The 21470-nt window shown below is 44.9% G+C and overlaps 1 protein-coding gene across 1 annotated transcript in view; it reads left to right on the forward strand.

The window, feature by feature from the left end:
* The window catches only part of DYNC2H1 (dynein cytoplasmic 2 heavy chain 1), a 274850-nt gene that overhangs the window by 157258 nt on the left and 96122 nt on the right, over positions 1-21470 (forward strand). The window contains exons 78-83 of the mRNA XM_032844099.1: positions 1519-1644; positions 2688-2798; positions 3680-3835; positions 8492-8567; positions 13163-13371; positions 16082-16186. Of these exons, the coding sequence (XP_032699990.1) occupies positions 1519-1644; positions 2688-2798; positions 3680-3835; positions 8492-8567; positions 13163-13371; positions 16082-16186 (783 nt within the window). The remainder of the gene's footprint in view (positions 1-1518; positions 1645-2687; positions 2799-3679; positions 3836-8491; positions 8568-13162; positions 13372-16081; positions 16187-21470) is intronic.

Consider the following 21470-nt stretch of genomic DNA (forward strand, 5'->3'; position numbering starts at 1 on the left):
TTTAAAAAATTTTATTTTTATAGTAAATATTTTTTTCTGAGGTTTTATGAATCTTTAAGCTTTTTTTCATATAATTGATGCTTTATGGGAAATGCTGAGTTGTGTGTTTTTAGCTGTCATTTCCATTGAGCAAAATGCTTACCCTTTTCTCTGATTTTGTTGTACATGCCTGTACTTCCATTTTTTGTTTTTTGGGAATTTTTTTTGTAGGGTTTATTTTGCATTCTAATAATGGCAAACTAGTAAGTGCATTAAAACAATTTAAGCACTTTGTTTCACCTCCTGTTTGCTTCATTCGGGGTTAGACCTTGAAATTTAAAAAAAGGCAATATGTGACTATTTCTTACCTGTGTTATTGCATGCTTTAGTATGCAGTGGATTAGGCATGGTTCCCACTCTCAAGAGCATTATAGTCGGATTGAAAAACAAAATCAATACTTGTAAACGTCAGCTGAAAAGCAATGAGATGCTATGTTGTATTCATTATGGGACAGAAATCACTGTGGTTCCCAGTGATCTGTAACCCTCATCTTGAAAGTGTTTTGCCCACATGTCCAGTAAGAGGCTGGAGCCAGGACTCTCCCTGTGTGTGTTGGTAAGTTCCTGCACACGCGCGCCCGCCTGTCCTGGTATGCGGCTCTGCCGGAAACTGCCCTTTACAAACACGCCGGGGGTCTCGACTGCACGTGGTCTGTGGGGTGTAGCCCCCCTGGGGCTGCTGGCTGACACCTGCGGGTTCTGGCCATGCAGCTTGCACACTGTCTGTGCTCTCGGGCCCTCCTGCTCAGAATACACCCGCAGCTGGTCTGCTTTATGAGGCGAACCGGGCCCTGCCTGAGAGTCCTCAGCCCAGGTGTCGGCAGCGCCAGGGAACACGCACTGGGATTCCAGTGGGCTCGGGACGCCCGTCCCCCTCTGTCTTTATTCTCTCCTTGCTGCACCCCACCCGCCCCACCCCACCCCAAGCAGCCCTAGAGGAGCAGTGGGCGGAGTGAGGATGTACTGGATGATGGACGGCTAGGGAATGACACCATCACAGCGTTACACCTGCGGTAGAGAGCCAGGCGTGCACAGTGTTGGGAAAATCAGAAGTAAATTTCAAGAAGTGGTAGTGACTAAACCTTAATATTAACAGTTAAACATTAATGATTAAACCCTCAAAGGATTCAAGAAGACAGTTAAATAAAATTTCCTTTTTTTTATGGTTCATGTTTGAGAGGGTAAGGATTGCAGGAAATGGGGGAATGTGAAACACAACTATTCTGGAATCTTTATACTGTTCTGAAACTTGCAAACCTAAATGATAATATATTTTTAATAAATATGACAGTATTCGGAATCTGCTATTGCTGAAGGACAAAAACAAGACAATTGTTGGAAATGGCAACAGTGTTACTAAAAACTTAGAACTCTCATGAAAATAATTGAGTTCAGTATGTATGACAGGTTAATTTGATTCTCTTCTGTGACATATTATCAGGTCTTTAGTTAGTGCTGTTTCTCATTTTGTTTTTGCAGGTTGCTATGGGTCAAGGTCAAGCTGATTTAGCCATTCAGATGCTGAAAGAATGTGCCCGAAATGGGGACTGGCTGTGTTTGAAGAACTTACATCTTGTGGTGTCTTGGCTGCCAGTTCTAGAAAAGGTAGATTGAGATAAATGTGGTATAAATAGAATATGATGGTAACTGTTATGTGGCATAATAGTATATATTATAATTTACAATTTTATGCATATACAATGTTTTTACCAAAGCTAGTTTTTTTCTTTTTTTTTTGGTTACTTTCATTCTGCATTTTGCATTATAATAATGTTAATATCAGACATAGATTATATTTATTAAAGTAATTTTTAGACCTCATTCTTTTAGAACTCTTGACCATTCTTCTGTCATTCATTTATTCCTTTATTCTGCAAGCACTAGTTTAGTACAGAAAAAAGCCAGCACTTGCCCTAAGTGCGCGTTGCATACAAAATGTGTACCCGCTCTGTCAGAAGGAAGTTGGTTTAGAAGAGACAGGGCACTCTCAGAGCTCAGTTGTGGCCTCAGAAACACTGTGGGAGAGAACCGGCAGACTGCCGGCCGCGACGAGTTCTGCCGGGGACTGTGGTCGTGATGAGTCCGAGAAGACGTCCCTCTGAGACGGGATGTTTAAATTGACAGATGGAAGAATTTGTCAGGTTCCAAAGAGAGTACAGGTAGAAAGAGTAGTATTTGTAAAGACACGCACGAAAATGGGAATGAGTGACCAAAGCGCACAGCATGGGCAGAGGAAATTGTGTGGTGAAGTTTGGAATTTGCATTGTAGGCAACAGGATACAGCAAAAACTGGTGATGAAGGACGTGATGTCATTAGAGAACCCAGCGGAGGCATGAACGGATGCAGTGAGACCCCGAGCCCCGCACACGGGTGCTGGCTGAGGCCTCCGTGGCCGCTAACGCTTACTTTGCACACATTGTGCGTCGGCACCGTGACGGGCGTCGTACGCGGTGCGGACTGTTACCGTCCTTGCTTAGAGCTGGTGTTGGTCCTAGACCCCAGGTCACGGAGCAAATAAGCAACAGGGTGAAATGTATCGGCATGTCACAGAAGGATCTGAGAAGGAAATTTTACTTAATAATATATTTATAAAGTGGAAATTAGTATGTGTAAGTAGATTTTTCTTGTTGCTGTTTTTGTACACAAGGAATTGAACGTTCTTCAGCCTAAAGATAGCTTTCGCCTGTGGCTCACGGCGGAGGGCCACCCCCACTTCACCCCCATCTTACTGCAGTCAAGTCTGAAGATCACCTACGAGGTAAGGAGACAGGAACCCCGAGTCACTCGGTGTGAGGTGCCGTGGTCTCCTCGCACCTCCTGAAGCTCCTGTCACGAACTGGCAGTCGTACGGAACACACCAGAGTTTCCTTCCCAGCGGTCAGTTCAGGTAGTAAGTGGGTGGGGGACCTGCACAGACGTTTCTCCAGACACGCGCTCAGAGGACAGAGCCATGAGCGGGTGCTCAGCGTCACTTGTTGTCAGGGAAATGCAGAGGAGAGCCACGATGGGTCAGCACGCTTGTCCGATGTTCAGTGTCGTCTTCCTCTTTTCAGCCCATTGTGCTTCGGACACATAATGTCCAAGCCTGGTGTATCCAAGCCTGGTGTATCCAAGACTGTATGTTTGCAGTGTTAGCCCGTAACCCGTCAGAGTCATAAATAAAATAATTAACTGAATTAAAACTTTTAAAACTGGTAATAGAGATTCTGCTTGTTTTTTTTTGTTTTGTTTTTTTTTTTCCTCACTTTGTAGAAATTTCTTTCTCCCCGGAAAGGACGAACCTTCTATGAAAGTGAAAACCACATGCCCCATAGCAGTCAGTGTCAAGTTCATTGTGTAAATGACAATTTGGTTTCAGTAAATTTCCTCAATAATCATACAAAACTAATTTAGTTGTTTTGAATATTGTTGGTTTTAGAGTTTTTGAATTTGAAAATGTTTGAATTTATAATTGGTAGGAACTGTTAAGTACAAGGAGTTTAAAACTAGTTTTAGATATGTACATTTTGAAGTACCATAATAGTAAGTCAAACTGGGTAGTAGTGAAAACTTTGCTTTATTAAAATGTCTCTAAATGTGTTAAATATTAGCTTCATCTGTAAGATTTGAAACAATAGGATGTCAATTTTTTGTCGCTAGTCACCTCCAGGTTTGAAGAAGAACTTAATGCGTACTTATGAGTCTTGGACTCCTGAGCAAATCAACAAAAAAGATAACATACCTCGAGCTCACGCTCTCTTTAGTTTTGCATGGTTTCATGCTGCATGTCAAGAAAGAAGAAATTATATCCCGCAGGTGAGTTAGAACGTCTTGCGCATATTGTAAGCTGTGTGTGTTGTGTAGTAGTGTTTCTGCGACTTAGTGTAAATGGCTGGGATTACTTCATAATTTGGCTCATGAGTCCTAACTGTTGCTCTCGAATTCTGTCTGTGCCGTTCGCCTTGTGGACCGTGTACCGTTACGTCGTTCACGTCCCCGAATGACGTTGTTCAGAACAAGGTGTGACCCGTCATAAGCCCTCAGTGATGGTTAGGTGTCATTTCTGTGGTCACAGTCATCTCTGAGGTCAGACCTGAATTCTGCGTAGTTTTCCTGTGGCGTACCACCCTCAGTGGAAGCCACGGATAGCCGTGTCCTCAGACTGGGCTCCTGGGGACCGTTCCCGCCATCTTTCTTGCTCAGTGGCCGGCCGGTTCATTCTCCCGGCCAAGTACGCTTGAGATCTGGACGTTTCTCTCCACTGTTTTTCCCAGGCCTCCTCACCCCTTACTTGTTCTCTTGTCCAAGGTCACCTTCGTCCTGTGTTTGCTCTGTCCACGGGGCAGCCAGACTTGTTTTCCTGACGTGTAAGTGGGATGATTTCGGCACTCTGCCTCCGGCCCTATCAGATGGCTTTGTTGTCCGCGTGCGGAACCGTGCACGTTTCCTGCTCTGGTCCCTAAGGGAAGCCCTGCCTCCGTCCCCAGCCTCCTCCCAGAGCCCCGCCCCTGCTCGTTCTGCGGACTTCCTCCTGGTCTTTGAGTTCACGTGGCTTGGTGTTGCCAGAGGTTGTGGCTGTGATCACATCTGCCCCTTGCCGCACGGTCTGAACTGGGCCACATTCTGTTCTTGCCGGGTGTCAAGGCCACATGTTGCATCATGTCAGATTCAATTTCTCCCATCTGGTTTTAGCATCGCCTGCATCTGTCTCCTCCTGAACCGCACCCCCAACCCCCCGCCCCTGATTGAGCCTCTCTCTCTCTCTCTGTGTCACTTTCATGTCAGAGCAAGAGTGTCGTGGGGAGTTGCAGACCTGGGCTTGAGGCCTGACTCCAGATTTCCTGGTCGCGTGAGCTCAGCTGCATGGTGGGGACGCTCCTCACGTGCGCCTCTGTCGCGGGGATTAGACGAAGTAGTGAAAGTTTAGAAGCGCCTTCCATGTCGCCTGTTGGTAAAGATTGTCAGACTGCTGAGGTAGTGACTAAAAACAGCAGCGTGTTGTTGCACAGAATTTGCAAGCTACACTCGAAAGGGGCGCCCACAGTCCTCATTTGACCAAGGAGCCCAGTGAGTCGTGATGGCAGTTACCTGCTGACACAGTCGCTCCTCAGACGGTCTGGAGCTTGTCGGGGGCCTGGCCCACCTTCCTTCAGAGCCCAAGCCCCCAGGAGTAATCCTGACAGGAACCACAGTGACCGTCATGGCCCGTCATTGAAGAAAGAGATATTTTTTAAATGAAATTAGATTTTTTTTTTTTACATGAAGCAATACATGTGTATAACATAAATTAAAAAGTTATGAGAAGATCTGTTGAGTGCCTGGGTGGCTCAGTGGGTTAAGCCTCTGCCTCCGGCTCAGGTCATGATCTCAGGGTCCTGGGATTGAGCCCCGCATCAGGCTCTCTGCTCTGAGGGAGCCTGCTTCCTCCTCTCTCTCTGCCTGTCTCTCTGCCTACTTGTGATCTCTGTCAAATAAATAAAATCTTAAAAAAAAAAAGTTATGAGAAGATTTGCAACTAAATTTTAGTCCCCCCTCCCCACCTGCCCGTCCTGTCTCCTGTCTCCTCCTTCCATCCCCAGGGCAGCTGCTGCTCCCCAGTCCTTGGGGTCCTTCAGGAGGAGTGTGTAAGTCAACAGCATGTGTCGTGTGTCTGCAGACCCGCATGTGTTCTTTTTAACTCTAGTAGCACCACTTTACAAACACAGTTCTGTATTTTGCTTTATTAACCAACACATTTCAGAGATTTCTAAATCTTAGTAACCATTTAGATACTGGTTGTGCTCACAGTATTGAACCCTTACTGGGGAGCGTTCTGTGTTGTGGGCTGGATAGATACATTCTCCTTCCGTCTCTGCTATAGTGAGATCCGTGCACCTGCCTCACATCAGGTTTCTTCACTGGCAATTCCTACCATGGAATGTTGGGGTCAAAAATACATATAATTTAAGGAATTTGTAAATGCTATCAATATATTCTTTTTAGAGCAGTTTACTTTTACACACATAAAATAGAAGTGTCTCTTTTTTTTGAACATGTTAAGTTGCTCTCTTGTAAATGATGAAAATTAGAGGAAAACCCAGTCAAAACCTGAACTCGCATTAATTGCTAGAGGCACTGTCCCAGGGATATGTACTCCACAGACACTCTCTATTTCCCTTCTTTTCCTCATCTAATCACCAACTTCTAGAAATGAAGATCACCCAGTTCTGCTACCAGGTCAACTTAGTTTTCGTTCCTCACGTTAGCAGAAGATGTTTTGCTCTTTTTCACCAGGGTGCTGTATATGCAGAATTAACCTCCTGTTTCCCACACACATACCATACTTCATCTGTGTTTTTATTTGATGTTTGTCCTTCTTGGTCGTCTTGTCATTCGTCCTAGACCGTGAGCACCTTGATGACAGGCTTCATCCCGTTCGTCTTTGCAGAGCCCTTCCCACGGTGCCTGGGTTTCCAGGTGGGCTGAGCAGGATTCCATGGGCTATCTAGAGAGCCCCTCCACGATTCACCACTCGGCTTAGAAACTATGACACAATTAGCAAATACTACCTTTTGAATTTTTTGTTCCATATGTTTGAAATCCTTCCTCACATACCTGTACGTCAGTAACAGTGTGACTCAGAGACCAGTTCTTACCATTTTAGAATTGGAATCTCATTTGGAAATTGCTGTTAGGCGATACTGAGAGCTGCAGTCTTCTAACTGGAGAGGTTTATAATACTAATCTTTAAAGTATTGAAAAAAATTTTTTTCAAGATTTTATTTATTTATTTGAGAGAGAGAGTGAGAGTGTGTGAGCACAAGCAGGGGGAACAGCAGACGAAGGGGAGAAGCAGGCTCCCTCCTGAGCAGAGAGCCCGATGCGGGGCTCAATCCCAGGACCCTGAGATGATGACCTGAGCCAAAGGCAGATGCTTCGCAGCTGAGCACCCCCGGGTGCCCTAAAGTACTGAAAACATTTTAAATCAACAGTCACAAATAAGGTCTAGTAGAGTGATATAAGAAATATTATTAATAAGGCTTTATTTCGAGTTGGTAGGAAATTTAGTTAAAATATTACGGGAAATTTTTTAACTGTGATGGGCAGATTACAGATCTCACAGATCTTCAGTTCTTAGTTGTACTGCAACTTAACAAGCAAGGTTTAAACCTCTTGTGTTTTTACAAGATCTATAAATCTAAACAAATGGATCCAAGTGTTGGTGATACCCACATTCATAGATCTAGCTCAGATTGGTTCCATAAGGTCTAGGCTTGTGTGTGCAGCGATTTCTGTGACTTACCAGTTTGTTTCAAAAAGGACTGAAAACCCACGTACTTTGGACCCAAGTACTTAGAGTGTAAGCTTCTCGGGAGCACAGATTTGGTCTCCTTTGTCCGTTGCTGTATTTGCACGGACTGGACAGGTTTGGAGCTCATGGAACGCTTCCAAGCCTTGCGTTCTTACAGCGGCTCTCAGCAGCCAGTGACGCCACTGGAAGGCCTTCCTAACACTCTCTTCGTGGTATCTTCATCTGCCGTGACCACACAGTACACGCATTCTTTAATTTCGTTGTCCTAATTACCCATGTACATGTTTCCTCCTGTCTGTTCTACTCCCCTCCCCGGCAAGGAGGCCCTGCCTTACCCCTTAGCTAGAGTCAGACTTCCTTCTTGTGTGTATCAAGTCTCTTTCCTTCCAGCAGAGCATCGTAGCTTGTCCTGCCGGTGTGTGCCAGTGCTGGACTGTATCCGCCCGCTTCCCCCTTTCCCACGTTTGACTGACAGTGACCCGGGGGCCGGGATTATTGTTGTTTGGGTTCATTCGCTTAGAGATTTAAGACAGAGCTTTACTTATAATATGCATTTAATAAACATTGTTTTAAGTGATTAATGGATGAATGAAATTTGTGTTGGTGCTCCTAAATACTATTAAAGTCTAAAAAGATTTTAGTTTCCAACGTAGTACATTGAACTAATTAACGTTAATGGAAGTGCCATCAAAAGTTTTACTTTTATATTTTCATAAAACATAGTGCTCTATTAATGTTCTTTTTATACAAGCATTGTAGTATTTAACTTCAATTTATAATTCCAACATGAATGCTTCATGGGTGAAACGCATAGGGAATAATGCTGTATGCCTTTGGGCCTTTAAAAATTTTTTTGTAATATTTCTGTTGTCGTGTGTACTTGACATGTGTACATCATACTTAAGCTCAGAAATTGACCAATTTGTTGTATGACTGAATTGCCACAATACCAAACGATAAACACTGGTAGTATTAAAAGTCTTTGGCATGCTATTGAGGTCAATCAATTACTTTTAAAAAATGACTGTTACCTTAGAATTGCTATTTTTATTATAAATTTTCAGGGGTGGCCCTTTTATTTTTTTAGCATATTTTGAACATCCTTAAAATTATAAGGTCATGATGCATATATATATTTGTGAACACTATGGTTCTTTAATATTTGTATGTTTATTTTGTAGGGTTGGACCAAGTTTTATGAGTTTTCTTTATCAGATCTTCGGGCTGGCTACAGCATTATTGACAGGCTTTTTGATGGTAAGTTCTGATAGTTGTCATCTCTGGTATTAATGGGAACATTATTTTTTGAGGTCCTACTAATAAAGTGTTCTCTTCAAGAGGGACTTCCTATCATAAAATGTGCTGTTTGCTTTTCATGTGTTTCGTGTCCTGACTGCCATGCTTGTGTTGGTGGATAGTGCTTGGACAACTGCGGTTATTGGTTTTATGTGCCATGGTTTTCTGATTGATCTGTAGCTCTCAGGAAACAGAAAGTGAGAAAGATCTTGTCTTCGCTCTGTGGCTTTCCTAAGTTTCAGACTCCTGAGGAATAATTCACATCTTGGGAACTGTTAAAATGCAAGAGTGTGGTAGACTACGGTCCGTACTGTGAATCTGTAGAGTCTTAACTTATGATTAAGTTGGAGTCAGGAATCAGGGTACAAATAATAGATCGAAGTAGGGCAACAGACAAGACTGTGATCTGATGGGCAGATTCCTTCCTGCTCTCCACCTCCTCCAGCCAGGAGCAGTGGAGTCTCTGACCTGTGCTGTGTAGGTGAGGGCAAAGGGATGCGAGAGTTGAGAGCAGTGATGGATGGGAGGAGAGCGTGTTGATTGGAATCTCAAACTGGAAGGTGATTCCTGTCTCCCTGTCTACCTGCAGCCCCGCCAGACCTCCCTTCCCAGAGGCAGCCCCGCGTCGGTAAACGGCACCACCGTTCATATATCTGTTCAGGTTCAGGACCTGTGAATCACCTGGGATTCTTTCTCTGATCTTAAACATCACGTGTTTGGGCATTTTATGTCCCTTCCAAGTCCGAAGCAGATCACGATTCTGTTCATTTATTGCGACTTCATCAGCGCCTTGCGGGTCCAAGCAAGAGCTTCATACCCAGTCTTCTTTCTGGTTTAGCACCCTTTGAAAACTCCCCACATGGTAAAGAAACTGTGAGAGAAGTAAAATGTAGGATTCCCATTTAAAACCTACAGCAACACTAGTCTTTCCTTTCCTCTAGCGAGCCAGGTCTGTTCCTCCCTGAAGGATTTGTTTGGCGCTCTTCTGTCAGAAATGTTTTTCTCCCAGTGTCTGTCCTCCTCTGACCATCCACATCTACTCTCCAGGTGTCCTCTTCAGATGAGCTTTCTGCTACTCCCAGTCTGAAGTAATTTACACATTATTCTCTGCCCCTTGTTCTGTTGTTCTGGAGTACGGCAGTGCTGTGTAGTAGTCTTCTGGTGCTTATTCATTTGTTCTTTTATCCCTTCCCACTAGAGCGTAATCTGTCTCAAAGCAATGTCTTTGACTGTTGACGACGTAGGTCCTAACACCCTAGCAGGACCTCGCCTACAGTAGGCGCACCCAGTTATCATTGGCTGGATTAATATCAGCTCTCAGAAATGACTCTGTAACTTGTCTTTGGCAGAATGATAGGGTCAGACATCTGGGATGTGTCCAGGTCCCACTCTGCTTTATATGTTTATGGGATTAAAGTTGTGAATGATCTGTGTATGAAAAATGCTACGTTCATACAATCACAGCTCAGTGAATCCGCCACACAACGTGCTCCCGTAGCCAGTGCTCTAATCCGGAAACAACGTCGCCAGTACCACTGCCTTCCAGTTAGGACCGTCTCCCCGCGCTCCCCCCACCACCCCCAGCTTCTGTGGTGCACACCATCATCTTACCATATAGACCAGTTCCTCCTGTTTTTGTAAAGCTGGAATCCTGCATCATACAACCCTCACTCTTCAGGCTCTTTGATTTAACGTTCTGTTTGAGAGACTCATCTACATGGTTCCATGTGGCGAGGGACGGCTTATTCTCAGTGCTATGTAGTGTGCTGCTCTGCAGATACTTCCCTGGGGTGTCAGCTGGGTCCTTTGGGGCGATTCTGAATAGCGCTACCACAGCGGTGGGTGATTAGTTGATGTACGTGTATTGGGTATATCCACATGAGTAGGTAGGATTTCATATCTTCACCTTTTGTTTATCGTTAGTGAAATCAGCGAATGCCAAATAATATTTGAAGTGAGTTTTTCTTTACTTAACAAACTTTGAACTCTACATCAGAAAACTACATAAACTTACAGCTTAATAAATGGTCATATATGGAACCATTGTAACTGTCTCCAAGTGGACAGAGTATTACCAGCCTTCCAGAAGTGTGTCCTTTACTCCTTCATGCATGTGACCCAACACTGCCCCACTCCATGCCAAGGGTAACCACTTTTCTGGTTCTATAAGCTGGTTGTTTTTTTTTTTAATTTTTATTTATTTGACAGAGAGATCACAAGTCAGCAGAGAGGCAGGCAGAGAGAGAGGCAGAAGCAGGCTCCCCACTGAGCAGAGAGCCCGATGTGGGGCTCGAACCCACGACCCTGGGATCATGACCTGAGCCGAAGGCAGAGGCTTTAACCCACTGAGCCACTCAGGCGCCCCAGCTGTTGTTTTTAATATTAATTTTGACAGAGTTTTCTGGAGAATCTGTACTAATGCTTTAGCTTTCATTGAAACTTGGTGATTTTTCTTTTTTTTTTTTGTACTTTCATGTTTCTATTTAAATTCAAGTTAGTTAACCTACAGTGTAGTATTGGTTTCTGGAGTAGAATTCAGTGATTCATCACTAATAAATGACACCCAGTGCTCATCACAACAAGTGTCCCCCCTTAACGCCCCTCCCCCATGAAGCCCATCTTCCACGCACCTACCTCCATCCACCCGCTTTGTTCTCTTGTTGAAACTCTCTTACGGATTGCTTTCTTTTCTCTCTCTTTTTTTCCCTTTCCATTTTCCCTTCCCTTATGTCCATCTATCTGTTTTGGTTTTTTTTTATTCCACATCTGAGTGAAATCATTTGTATTTGTCTTTCTCTGACTTATTTCACTTAGCATCATACCCTCTGGGGAAATGGCAGGATTTCATTCTTTTTGATGGCTGAGTAGTATTCCATTGTCTATGCCCCTTTAAGGTGAAGCATCCAAAGCAGGGAGCTGGCACGATGTGTCCTTGTGATCGAAGCTTGTGATGGAATTAACAGCATCACAGATCTTACATGCACCACGCCACAGACTTGATGTGAATAAGAGGCCCGTGCTTTAAAGTGATAGTGAATCTCATGGTGAAAATCTGTGTAAACTCAGGACTACAGAATTTTTTGACATTGGGGATTTCCACATGTACAGAATTAAATGCAAAAAAAGAGAAAAAGTTCTAATTATAGGGGTGAGTTGGCATAGAAATTGCATAGTTCCTAACACCTGGAGTACATGTATACCCTTGATGCCCGAGCTTCCTGAACTGTAAATTGGGAATAATAGCAGATGCTGTATCCATCGGTTCGATTCCGGGAAGTTTGAATGAGAAGAGCCACGGGAAACGTTTAACATTTAGTACGCTGAGTATATGGAGTGAGCTAGCGGTAACTATTGTTACTGCTGCTGCTCTCATTCAGTTCTGTTTGCTTTAATCCTAAACAGAATGAAACTTACTCTGCGATTATAAAATATTTTACATAATAGCTGTTTTTATTTTATAAGTCGAAAGGTACGGCAGTGTTCATGCCCTGGCGACCTACCTGGGAATGAATGAGCTATCCAGGACCAGTACATGACTTAGTGGAGATCAAGACAGAGCTGGGGCATGGGGTCCTGGTGAAGTCCATTGTCATGGTTGCTTGGCCACGGTTGATAAGGTGATGGCGGCTGGAGGCTGCAGCTGCCCTTGGCCTGCAGGGGGCCACCCGCATCACCCAGGGCCAGCACACCCAGTCACAGCGCCCTCAGGCTTAGCGCGCATCTCTGGATTTGGCAGTAACTGCAGTGGAACTCGCCGAGCCAGCCGTGTTCAACAGCCAGCTTAAGTACAGCCCTTTCCTGTATTTGCGCAGACCTGACGGTTAATTCTTACAGTTTACAATTACCACTGAACTGTGATGAAGAGGAGGCTCGTTTTGCAAAATGAAATAGCAACTTCAAAGTCTCATTGTGTTTTATACTACATTTCTCTTTTAGAATAGAGACTGCATAGTTGACTGTTAAAATCATGAACTATGAGACTATAATGTGCCAAGTTATTTTGTAGCGTTTCCTTATTCAGATTGTTGTGATGAGCTGAGGTTTTCATCATAATGTAAAATTAGGCTTTGAATATATTCTAAGGAATTTCCCATTTAAGAGGCAGTGTTGTGTGACAGATGTATGGTTTCAGAGCAGTCATTCCGGTTCAGATCTGTGGGATTGTGTAATTTTCTGATTGGGGTCACTCACCCTCCCTGTTCCTCAATTTCTTCATTAATATAACTGTGCAATTTTAATACTTCTATGTTAGAAGGCTTAAGTGAGTTTATACATGGGAAAATGGGGAATTTTACTTGATTAAATAATCTCAATAATAGCCATTGTGTGATTATATTAATGTTAATTATTATTAATGAGAATATTAATGAGTTTTACATTCCTATTAGTGAGCCTTTTAAGGAATGATTTAACTTAGTTAAATGTATATTGTTATATCCTAGAAATATAACTGGAGCCAAGAATTTAGTTAGTATTGTAGAATAATTTAGAATATTCTTAGGCCATTTCTAATATCCTAGAAATAAAGCTAATAAAAGTATGTTTTAAAATTATAGGTACCAAAGATGTGCAGTGGGAATTTCTACATGGTTTACTTGAAAATGCTATTTATGGTGGACGCATAGATAATTATTTTGACCTTAGAGTTCTTCAGTCATACCTGAAACAGTTTTTTAATTCTTCAATAACTGATGTTTTAAACCAAAGGAATAAGAAAAGTGTTTTTCCGTATTCCTTATCTCTACCAAAATCCTGCAGCATTCTGGTAGGTAAAACTCATCATTTTTAATATATTACCAGATACTTGAATCCTTTCTTAAACTGTTAAATACATGTTTCTTTTCAAATGCATAAGTAATTCTCATTCTCGAATACAGATGATTGCTATGGCTGTGTAAACTCTGGTGAAGTGTGTTGTCCATGCTGGGGTACTTAGGGACGGCTTGATGGTAATAAGGTAGAGTTGCCAGTTAGGAAGATGTTTAAGAGGTAAGACTGGGAGGATCTGGAAGGAGAGAGCCTGTGTGTTCTAGTGGACCTGAGCGGGCTCGGGGATCAGATCCCTAAATCAGATCCCTAACACCTGTATCTTCACTTTCTGGCTTATGAGTTAAATCAGGTCCGACTGTGTGAGGGACAGCTTTGAGCTGGCTTTGACCGCGGTGTTTCTTTATCTTAGCTGGCTGGAGCTTTTCTCCCTGAGTCATCCTACAAAAGTCTTGTAGAATGATGTCATCTTTTCCAGAAAATAGTGCTAATTATGGCCCAAAGATTTCAATTCTGATGTATTTTGCCACAAACTTATCTTTGCTTAATGTCCAAATAATGCTTTTCTTACCTGGAATGTTATGATCACACGCATACATATTCAGTTCCATAGTTCTTCTCACAGGATCGGGGATTTTTCTCTCATCCCAAGTATTTTTTGAAAAAGTTCTTCTGTTTCAGTGACATAATTGTCAAAAGTCAAAGTTTGAAAACTAGTGTTGTATATGTTACTGAATATCTTGCCTGGTAAGTATCCCGTCTGGTTTTGTTTTTCAGTATCTTTCATTCATTCACTCATTTATTGAGTAAGAGCCCGGCCTATCTGTCCGCCCCGGGTGGCCCTGTTCCAGACTGCATAGGCCCGTGGGCGTCTCTGGGGCTGACTTGCCAGTGGGAGGGCATCCCGGGGGTTTTCATGGCCCAGCTACCTCACACCGTGTACTCACAGGCCTCCCTCTCTCTGTGAACTTTAAACTGAGTAATAAAACTGCTACAGAAATGTGTAGTGAACATTTATAAAATGAACATGGAGTGGAACTAGTGCTGGGGTCCAGAAACAGTGTGACCAGCTCCCCGGAAGTCCTCCTTGTGTTCCCTCTAGTCGTTGCCCCCACCAACAAAGGAGGCATCATCCGGGCTTCTAACAGCCTATGTTAGCTTTTTTTTTAAAAGATGGATTTATTTGAGAAAGAGACAGTGTGTACGAGTCGGGGAGAGCACAGGAAGAGAGAGAATGTCAAGCAGATTCCCCACTGAGCAGGGAGCCTGATGTGGGGCTCAATCCCAGGACCCTGAGATCATGGCCTGAGCTGAAAGCAGGGGTGCTTAACCCACAGAGCCACCTGGGTGCCCCATCCTACATTAATTTTGCCTATTTTTGAGCACCATGTAAATGGTATCCCTTGGTGTATATTTTTCTGCATCCAAGGGAGGACAGCTTGGTGTGGATGTGCAGCTGTCATTTAGGAAACACGTCTGTGCACAGTTGGGGCGTCGGGGGGAGACTCTAGCCAGCATGCATGAGAAAAGTTCACAGCCATTCTGGAATGAGTGAAGGATATCAACAGAGAATGAGTTTTATATCTGTAGGATGATTTGTGAGAATCATTGTTAAGTTTCCGTCTAAGAGTTCTAGAGAAGGAGGCGGCCAGCATTTCCCGGGAGGGTGAGAACACCTGCTTGTCCCCTGCCCCACGTATGCACACGTGTATGTAAGCGTGCGCCCACAAGCTCATATACACACATACTGATGCATACGTGGATATGTTGCAATTGAACACCCTGAAGAAGTAACAAGTGTTGAGTTACAGGGTGGGAAAATTTCAAAAGACAGCACATCTTTCCAAAATCTGACATGTTTACAGGCCCGGGCTTCCTGAAGTCCCGCCACTGTGTTGGGAGGACTTCACGGGCAGCTGCTGGGGCTGAGAAGGGTGATGGGAGGGGAGGAGACAGCAGTTTCTCCTAGTTCAGATGCAGCAGTGTAGGCGCGTATGCAGGTCCCCTCTGCATGCCGGCATCCAAACAGGACAATTCTTACCCTTGAGCCAAAGTGAACAAATCCTCCAGGTCTACACGAGTCTCCCGTCTAGAGTTTGGAGTCAGTAACTGCAGACGCTGGCTTGGTAAGGACCGCGTGCAACACTTGCAGTAATTCTGGGAGGAAGCGATGGGCTTGTCAGTGCGTTTCAGCGCACCTCACCAGCGGACTGAGGACTCGCGGGGAAATTGCTTCATGTAACGTGACTGGCAAAGCAGTGCGCGCTCAGCAGAGCCTGTGTGTGCGGGTCCCTGGGGTTCCTGTAAGTCTCAGAGGGTAGCTGGAATCTTCTTCTTGGAATAAGCAGACTGCGCTCTGCAGATGAGTCTTGGGTTCGGGCTTTCCTGTAAACGTCTCTCGTGATGTCTTAATGTAGGAGCCATGGCCGTTTAAGTATTTTTCTTTTAATCAGTGCAGGGTCCCTTTGAATGTGGTGAGTAAAATTATGTGATGCTGTATTTGTAAATTTAGGGATGAAGAAGTCATGACCAAGAGTATCTTCTGTCCGCAACTAAGTATTGCATAGACTGAAAGTTAGATTTACCTAGAAAATGTGAACATACGAGTAACGAGTGATTTAATATTTCCCAGTATCTGTTCTTTCTGATTTCAGTGGTTCTATGTTCAATCTTTATAGAAAAGCTCTTTTTCACTTCTCCACATTCAGGACTATCGTGCTGTCATTGAAAAGCTTCCGGAGGACGACAAACCGAGTTTCTTTGGTCTCCCTGCCAACATAGCTCGTTCGTCTCAGCGTATGATCAGCTCTCAGGTAACCGAGGAGAGGAGCTGCTGTGCAGAAAACATGGAGTCTGATTTGATACATCAGACCCCACAAGCTGTTGCTTAACATTTTCCTTTTATTTAGCACAGTAGCTCTGCCTTAAATAAATTTTAGAAGAGCCAAAGAGTTCTATATTAATACAACTGTTCAAATTAGTAAAATAACATTGAGCACTATCACTTCCTCCAAAATATATTTATTTTTCCCTCCTGTGATTATATTAAGGCAACACTTTTAAAAGTTTTTTATTTTAATCCCGGTGTTTGTAACGCGCAGCGTCGTGTTCGTTTCAGGCGTGCGAGGCACTGATTCCGCAGCTCTGCACGCCATCCGTTGCTCACCAGGACAGGGGCACGCCTTCAACCCCATCCTGCGGCTCCCCCATCCCCCGCGCCCACCTCCCCGCCGGTGACCAGCAGTGTGTTCTCTGGAGTTGAGAATCTGTTTCTTGGTTTGGGTCTCCTTTTCTTCCCGCCTCGGCTCATGTTTGTTTGGTTTCTTAAATTCCACACCTGAGTAAAATAACACGGTATTGGTCTGTGTCTGATTTAGTTCGATCAGCATCATACTCCCCAGCGCCATTCCCGTCGTGGCACATGGCAACACTTCATTCTTTTTTGTGTGTGTGTGACTGAGTAATATCCCATCGTGTATCTGTGCCCCACATCTTCTTTATCCGTTCATCAGTCCATGGACACTTGGGCTGTTGCCATAATTTGGCCGCTGTAGATAATGCTGCTGTAAACATGTGTGTGTGTATCCCTTCTTCTTCTTTGGCTAAGTACCCAGTAGTGTTACTACTTGATCACATGGTAGCTCTCTTTTTAATTTTTTGAGGACTCTCCATACCGTTTTCCAGAGTGGCTGCACCAGCTTACGTTCCCACCAACAACGTTTCTTCATACTCTCGCCAACACCTGTCATTTCCTGACGTGCTGATTTTAGCCATCCTGACTGGTATGAGGTGGCATCTCACTGTGGCTCTGATTTGTGTTTCCCTGATGCCAGTGATGTGGAGCCATCTGGATGTCTTCTTTGGAGAAATGTCTATTCATATCTTCTGCTCATTATTTAATTGATTTCTTTATTTTTTGGGTGTTGAATTGTATAAGTTCTTTATAGGTTTTGGATACTAACCCTTTATTGGTTATGTTACTTGCAAATATCTTCTCCCATTCTGTAGGCTTCCTTTCAGGTTTGATTTTTTCCTTTGCTGTGCAGAAACTTTTTATCCTGATGAAGTTCCAATAGTTTATTTTTGCTTTTAATTCCTTTGATTCAGGAGACCTATCTAGAAGGATGTTGCTATGGCCAACGTCAAAGAGATTACTGCCTGTGTTTTCTTGTAGGATTTTGATGGGTTCCTATCTCACATTGAGGTCTTTCATCCATTTTGAGTCTGTTTTTGTGTGTGGTGTAAGGCAATGGTCCAGTTTCATTCTTCTGCATGTGGCTGTCCAATTATCCCAATACTGTTTGTTGAAGATGCTGTCTTATTCCCATTGGACATTCTTTCCTGCTTTGTTGAAGATGAGTTGGCCATAGTCGTGGTTTGTTTCTGGGCTCTGTGTCCCATTGCACTGACCTGCGTGTGAGTTTGTGCCAGCCCCGGTGTCTCTAGGGTGTCTCCTGTGTGTGTTGCATGCACCCTCCTTTTGTGGCTACGATGCTTTCGCCTTGAGTCCTGTTGTCTGAGGTGACTGTGCCTGGCCAGTCTGGGCTTGTGTTGAGTCAAATCTAGAATTCGCCAGGGATGCAATAGTCCCGAAGCACAGGGCATTTTCCCTGTGTTGTCCCCTGAGAAACTGTCGCAGGTGGGCAGTGTCTGCAGATAGACCAGCTGTCTGTGCCCAGCCTGCTGCTGGAGCTGCTGTCTGACTGGCATGTGTGGTTCTCTTTCCCTCTCCTTGGGGCAGGAGACCCTGTGGAGGGGTTCCAGCCCATGTCCGTGCTCCTGGCGCAGTGCCAGCCCATGGCCCATCTTCGTGAGGGCCTCAGCCAAGGGCCTAGTGCAGGACGTGCTGCTAAGGAATCTGCAGCCACCGAGGACCCAGGCCTGTGGGGTCGGAGGGGATGCACCTGCCAGAGCACACGGGTGGGCCAGGCCGTGTCAGCAAGGGCTGCAGGGGTGTCCTGTGAGGGGAGCTCTGGAGGCCAGGCCCATGCACAGAGGCTGTCTACGGGAGGGATGTGGGTTTGGGCTGTACGGTCAGCACGCCAGGCGGTGAGCTGTGGGGCTGTGCTCATGCCGGCCGTCAGCCCCTGTGTAGGCCAGACAGCAGGGGAGGGAAGTGGTGCCCAGGGTGCTTCTTCCAGGCTGTGTCTCCTCAAGCTGCAGATGGGGCTGTCTCTTCAAGAGTGCGGCTTCCGTGTCCCACTGTCCTCTGCGTCATGCAGATCTGAGCACTCCAGTTTGGGAGTTGCAGGTGTCGAACTCCACTGACGGTAAGAATTTGCAAAGTTAGGCCCCTCTGGTTTTCAGAGCCAACTTTTAAAGGAATTCATCTTCCCTTCATGGGTCCCCCATATCTGGGGTGCCTGGTGTGGGGTCTGCTCCTCACCCCTCTCCACGCCCCCACAGACTGTACCCGGGTCCTCCCAGCTCCCTACTGTGACTCTGCCCTTCCTGCCCTCTGCAGTGTAGCTGTGGCTTCGAGTTGTTTTCTGGGTCACTTAACGGGGATGGGGGTGTTACCTAGTTGTATCTGTGGAACGAGATGAGCTGGGGTTCCTGTCCCACCATCTTCCCCAGAAGCTCTTCTTTGTTTACTCTCGAGTCTGCCAACAGTTTGCCGTTTGACCTTTGCAAAAAATCAGATCCTAATTTTATCGATCTTTTCTATTATTTTTTTAAAATCTGTATTTTTAAAAAAATTTTTGCTCTGTATTCTTTCCTTCTTCTACTAATTGAGGGCTTTGTTTGTTGTTCTTTGTCCATTTCCTTTAGGTGGAATGTTAGATTTTTCCTGTTGCTTGAGGTTGGCCCGAATCTCTACAAATTTCCCTTCTCGAACTGCTTTTGCTGCTTCCCAAAAAATTTGAACCATTGTGTTTCCATTTTCATTTGTCTCAAGGTATTTTATTTTCTCTTGTCTTTCTTCATTGACACATTGGTTGGTTAGTAGCGTGGTTAGCCTTTGTGTGTTTGGGTTTGTTTGTTTGTTTTCCGTTTTCTTACCTGTAATTGATTGTTAGCTTCCTTTTGTTGCCTTTGGAAAAGGTGCTGGATGTTATTTCAGTTGTCTTCAACTTACTGAAACTTCTCGTGTGTTTGAACGTGTGATCTGTCCTGGAGAATAAATCATGTTCACTTGAAAGGAATATGTGTTCTCTATTTTTGGAATGGAATATTCTCTTTGTATCTGCTCGGTCTCTTGAAAGCTGGTGTCTCCTTACTGACTTTCTGTTTGGCTGATCTATCCATTAATGTAAGTGGGGTGTTAAAGTCCTCTCCTCTACTATTACTGAATAAATATGATCCTTTATGTCTATCAATATTTGGCTTACATATTTAGGTATTCCTATGTTGGGTACATAAATATTTACAGTTATTATATTCTTGTTGGAATGATCCCTTTATCCTTATTTAATACCCTTCTTTGTCTCTTCTGTACAGCCTGTTTTAAAGTATATATTGTCTGATCTAAGTGTTATTACTGACTTGTGGTTTTCTCTTCTATTTTCATGGATTATCTGTTTCAGTTCCTTCCACTCTCTATGTGTCTTGAGCTCTTTTAAAGTCAGCATATACGTGGGTCTTGATTATACTTTTTCTAATCCAGACGTTCCATCTTTTGATTAGAACGTTTAGTCCGGCGCTGTTTAAACTGCTTATTGACGGATGTGTGCATACTGGCGTTGTGTGGGGCCATGGTGTCTCTGGATGGGTGCAGGTTCCTGCGGAGCCTACCAGCAAGGTGTGGTGAGACAGTGCCCCATGGGTCAGCTGGTCACCACTGGGCTGCCCATCAGGTGTGGAAGCTTGGGAGCCACTTGGGAAGGGTGCCTTGTAGGGCACCGGGGTTGGGCAGGCCGATGGATGCCCGGGCGGGGCAGGGGTTCTGGCAGTACCACGCTGTTAGAGTCGGCCCGGCCGGCTAGGCTCTTGAGAGGAAAGAAGAGTGATGCTCGCTCGCAGCTTCTCTCCCACAGAAAGCTCCTACGGGTCACCGCCTCTCTGGCACAAGTCCTAAAATGAGGAAATCTCCTTCACTTACACCCTAGGTACTTTTTATTTTTTTGTTGTTGTTTTTTAAATTCTTACTTCTGTATTTAAAAATTCAACTAATTAACAGAGTATTCGTAGTTTCAGAGAGAGAATCTAGCGACTCACCTGTTGTCTATGACACCCCCACCCCCCCCCCCCCCCCCCCCCCCCCCATGCTCATGACCTCAGGGGCAGCTCCCCCACCCCCACGGCCCTCCCCTCCAGCCACCCTCAGTCTGTTTCCCAGCACTTTTTAATCTTCCCTTTGAAAAGGTGCTTGTGCGCTGGGTCTCAGGCCTCATGATCTAGTGCGTTGGTCTTTGAAGAGCAGAGACCCTATGACTATAACCTTCCTATCCTCTTTGTTACACCCCCGGAACCAACCTCGCTGCTTTTCACATCCAGACGTGCCGGGGGCTCCTGTGGTCAGTGCAGGTCCCTGGGGCGGGGGGCCCGGGTTGAGGCTGGCCCTTCTCAGGGAGTGAGTGTCTCCCTGCTGGCCTATGGTATCCCTCCTGCTTCTGGTTGCCACCTTGCGATGGGTTGGTTCCCTATGGGGGCTCCTTCCCTCCTGACCTTCTCCGTGGGGCCTTTTCTTGATGCCTTTAGCCACGGAGGATCTGGTCTGCCAGACTCAGGCTGTTTCCAGAGGGAGTTGCATCGTGTGTGGCTTTTGGCTGGGTGAGGGCAGGTCCAGACCCTCTCACTCCGTCATCATCCATGAATTAATACTTGTCTGCCCAGATGTATGAAATCACTAGAAGAGTCCTCAAGAAACAGTGCTTACCATTATTTGATGTTCTGGAGGGATCAATGAAGTGTCCTCCTGCCCTCTTCTTCACATCTCTTATTTCTTTGCATCAAAGTTAAGCAAAGAAGGGCCTCTTCCCAGGGCGGTGGAGGCAGAGCCAGCCAGACCCCTTCCCTGGGTCCAAACTCACACACGGAGACCAGAGGGTGTTTTCGTCTTCGGTTAGATATGCTGCAGCATCCGAAATCTTTCCCTCGTGTGGCCGTGCTTGTGACCAAAGGAGGGCCATTGTGGTCAGTAGTGAGTTAGACTCA

The sequence above is a fragment of the Lontra canadensis genome, unplaced genomic scaffold (assembly GCF_010015895.1).
Source record: "Lontra canadensis isolate GAN:19392208 unplaced genomic scaffold, GSC_riverotter_1.0 scaffold147, whole genome shotgun sequence".
NCBI lineage: Eukaryota > Metazoa > Chordata > Mammalia > Carnivora > Mustelidae > Lontra > Lontra canadensis.